The sequence below is a fragment of the Peromyscus eremicus genome, chromosome 18 (assembly GCF_949786415.1).
Source record: "Peromyscus eremicus chromosome 18, PerEre_H2_v1, whole genome shotgun sequence".
In the NCBI taxonomy this organism is placed as follows: Eukaryota; Metazoa; Chordata; class Mammalia; order Rodentia; family Cricetidae; genus Peromyscus; species Peromyscus eremicus.
This window is the reverse complement of record NC_081434.1, coordinates 11,493,330-11,496,767: the sequence shown is the minus strand read 5'-3', so window position 1 is coordinate 11,496,767 and position 3,438 is coordinate 11,493,330. Positions and strand designations below refer to the sequence as shown.

General features: G+C 44.6%; 1 protein-coding gene across 1 annotated transcript in view; it reads right to left on the bottom strand.

Annotated features, from left to right (window-relative positions):
• The window catches only part of Rap1b (RAP1B, member of RAS oncogene family), an 11,051-nt gene extending 7,881 nt beyond the window's left edge, over window positions 1-3,170 (bottom strand). Inside the window, exon 1 of the mRNA XM_059245794.1 lies at window positions 3,087-3,170. Within this exon, the coding sequence (XP_059101777.1) occupies window positions 3,087-3,170 (84 nt within the window). The remainder of the gene's footprint in view (window positions 1-3,086) is intronic.
• Between the last annotated feature and the right edge of the window lie 268 nt (window positions 3,171-3,438).

Genomic DNA, 3,438 nt, shown 5'->3' with positions numbered 1-3,438 from the left:
AATTTAACAGTTATTTTATACTTCTCAGTTTACTCAAAGATGCCTTTGATAATTAGGAAAGGACACTTAGAAAAATAAAGGGGGTGTCATATGTCACTGGGAGCCATAAAGAATGTTTCCCTTCCACTGCCATACACAATTCCTGCTTACTCACTGGCATAATTACTAGGTTAACAAAATGCAGTTTGGGGGATGGAGAGCCAGCTCAGTACAGAAGACCGGGTTCAGGTACCTGCACCCACATGGTGACTCACAACCATCTCTAACTACCTTTCCAGAGGATCTGTTTCCCTCCTCTGGCCTGAGGGGACCAGGCACGTTACACTGTGCACATACGTACAGGCCAGCAAACACTCAGACATAACATAAAAAGAGACGAATCTTTTAAAAGGCATCTTTAAAACGTTCATCTCCCGCTAAATTTGAGATAAACTACTATTATCCCCCAAATCACATGCATACATGTTAGCATATTTTTAACAGTGTATCTACCAAGTGAAAAGCCTGGATGTTATTAGTCCGTTACAATCAGTAGACCACACTGAGGAAACAGGAAAAGTGGGCAGACACTTCCTGTTAACAACGCTGAGTTTCAAAGTTGTCACTACACAGCTCTTCTGTCACTACACCAGGCGGTTCCACTCGGGATTGAAAAACTAAAATCTTTTAGATTTACTTACTTTATGGTCACAAGTGTTTGCCTTCATAATGTACTGCACCAGCTGGTGCCCGAGGGTGTCAGGAAAGGGTGTCAGATGTCCTGGAGTTAGTCACCAATGGCTGTGAACTACCACGGGGGTGCTGGGAACTGAATTTGGGTCCTCTAACAAGAGCAACAAGTGCTCTCAGTGGCCAAGTCACTTCTCTAGCTCCACATCAGGGATTTAAGAAAAATTCTTTCACTACATTCACTCTGTGTGTGTGCGCATGCATATGTGTACCTCAAGAGCACAGGCAGCAAGATTTGCATGTGGGGGTCAGAGAACCACTCCATCCACCATATGGGTCCTTCCTGAGACAGGAGCATCTCTGAAGCCTCTTCCTGAAAAATTACAGTGGACAGGGACTGAGGAAGATACCCAATGCTGACTTCTACCAGCCTCGGAGTTTCCAGTACTCTGTTTTAAGTTGCTTGAAAGTACCATTTCCATCTCCTAATATCTTCTTCAGAGAAACTTTCTATTTCTAAACAATCTGACGAATAGCGGGTCTTCTCACCTGGTCTCTTATAAAGTGCTCACTCTGGACCTCAACACTGATGATGTGTGACTGCTCATGTTCCATACAAACAGCACTTTACCTTCTCTCTGCACTAGAAAAGAATCCTCCCCCCCCAAATCTCAACAGAAGACACCTATCACCAAGGGCTATAGGGGAAGGGCTAGTATCGGCCTACAATCCATTTCACAGACCTCTACTAGAGCAAGGCAGCGTCTGCCCAGTTTATTTGTTTTGTACTACTGTGTCTGTGTGTGGAAGTTGGAGGACAACTTGCAGGAGTCAGGTTGTCTTGCTGGACCCTACAATCTATTTTACAAACACCTACTAGCCTGTCGAAGAACTCTCTATTGTTGCTCACTATTACTCATCTTATTACACTGTGCACAAATTCCACTTCATTTTTACCATCTTCTCTAACTATAACAGCTAAGAGCTGTCAATTCTGGCTCCAAAAACACTTGTATTACTAACTGGGTATTTACTTACATTTTTGTGATTAACCTCCTATTTTTGCTAAAACCTGTTGTGTAAAATTATTTAATTCAATTCTAACATGCAAAAGCCATGAACAATTAGCTCTCAATAACATGTAGCCAGATGGACCAGTTCTCAAGAGACACACCCTAAATAAAAAGTTGGCGTGGTAGTGTGCACTTTTAATCCTAGAGCTCCGAGGAGGAACTCTGTGAGTTCGAGGCTAGCCTGGTCTACATAGTGAGCTCCAGACCACCCAAGGTTACATGAGATCCTGTCTCGGGAACAAAAACACAGTTGAACAATCAGACATAACACTTTCAAAACAGAGTGCAAGAAGTAGCTTATGACGGTCCTCAATAAAGACAAACCATCAAATTCTTTGTAAACATTTTTTTTCAAATTAAAAGTTTTTAAAGTAGAGGGCTGGAGAGATGGCTCAGCAGTTAAAAGCCATGCAGAGAACCCAAGTTCCAACACCTACATTGGGGGCTCACAACTGCCCGTAATTCCGCTCAAGGGGCTCTGCCCACCTCTTCTGACACCCTTGGCACCTGCACACACACGGTTCACACACATACACCCAGGCACACACGTATAAATATTAAAACAAAAAGATTAGATCTGGTCGACATTAGGAAGGTATTATTAAACCCTTTGAGAGCCCCAAAAAGGCCTCAGCTATTCAGTCCAACTTCTCACAGGAAGATAAGCTCCTAAAGAGGTGAACACCAATCACAGGCAGTGCCAGAGAGAACTAAACCTAAGACAAATCAATGTCAATAAACCACAAGTAACCAAGTCCAGGACTGTGCATGGCAGGAAAAATGCCTCAAGTTGAAGGGTAGCCTGGGCTACACAGTACATTCTAGACTAGTCTGGGCGGTAGAATAAGGCCCTATCTCAAACCAAAACAGGAAATCAACCAAAACCCAAACTGTAACAATAAAAACAAACAAAAGACAGAATCAAAGGTTCTCAACTATCCAAAACACAGCACTCCCCTAATGCCAGCACCAGGGGTGGGGCTGGGGCCTGGGGGGGGGCGTGCTCAGAGGCAGGAGACGACAACTTGGAGATCAGCCTGGGCTCTGGCTTCACAGTGAGACCTGGTCGTAAGAAACAAAAACGGTAGGTATCTAATTTCTCTGATTTATCTTATACTCCCAGGAATCAGCTAAAACGTGAAGAACAGTGAAATGATGTCTAATGTGGATGCCTGGGTGTTTAATGTACAGCAGGTTCTGTTGGGAGCAAAGGCACTGTCAGCTCCGAGGCAGAGAATGCTGCAGTATTCTTTGCACAGGCTCCCAGAGGGAGCCAAGGCAGCTCTACCATTTCTGCTGAACCAAGCAGTGAAGACTGGTGGCCGCAGTCCCGTTCATTCAAACCAGAACCTCCTCAGCACCCTCTTCATCCATCCTCCCGTCTTTCCACATCCCGCTCTTCCCCCCTTCATGGCCATTATCAACCATCACGTTCTTCTAAACGACACAAGCAGGTCCTGGTGACACACACACCTGTACCCTCAGCACTCAGGAGGCTGAGGCAGGGCAGCCACAAATTCAAGGTCAGTAAAGGCTCTAACTCACATCGCAGAACAAAACAACCAACGAACAGTAATTTCACACCCCAGAGAAATGGTATCAATTCTTTTTTGTCAGCTTACAAAAGGCCTGCCATGGTGGTACACACCTTTAAAAGCAGGAGGATTTTCAGTTTAAGGCCAGTCTCTGCTACACA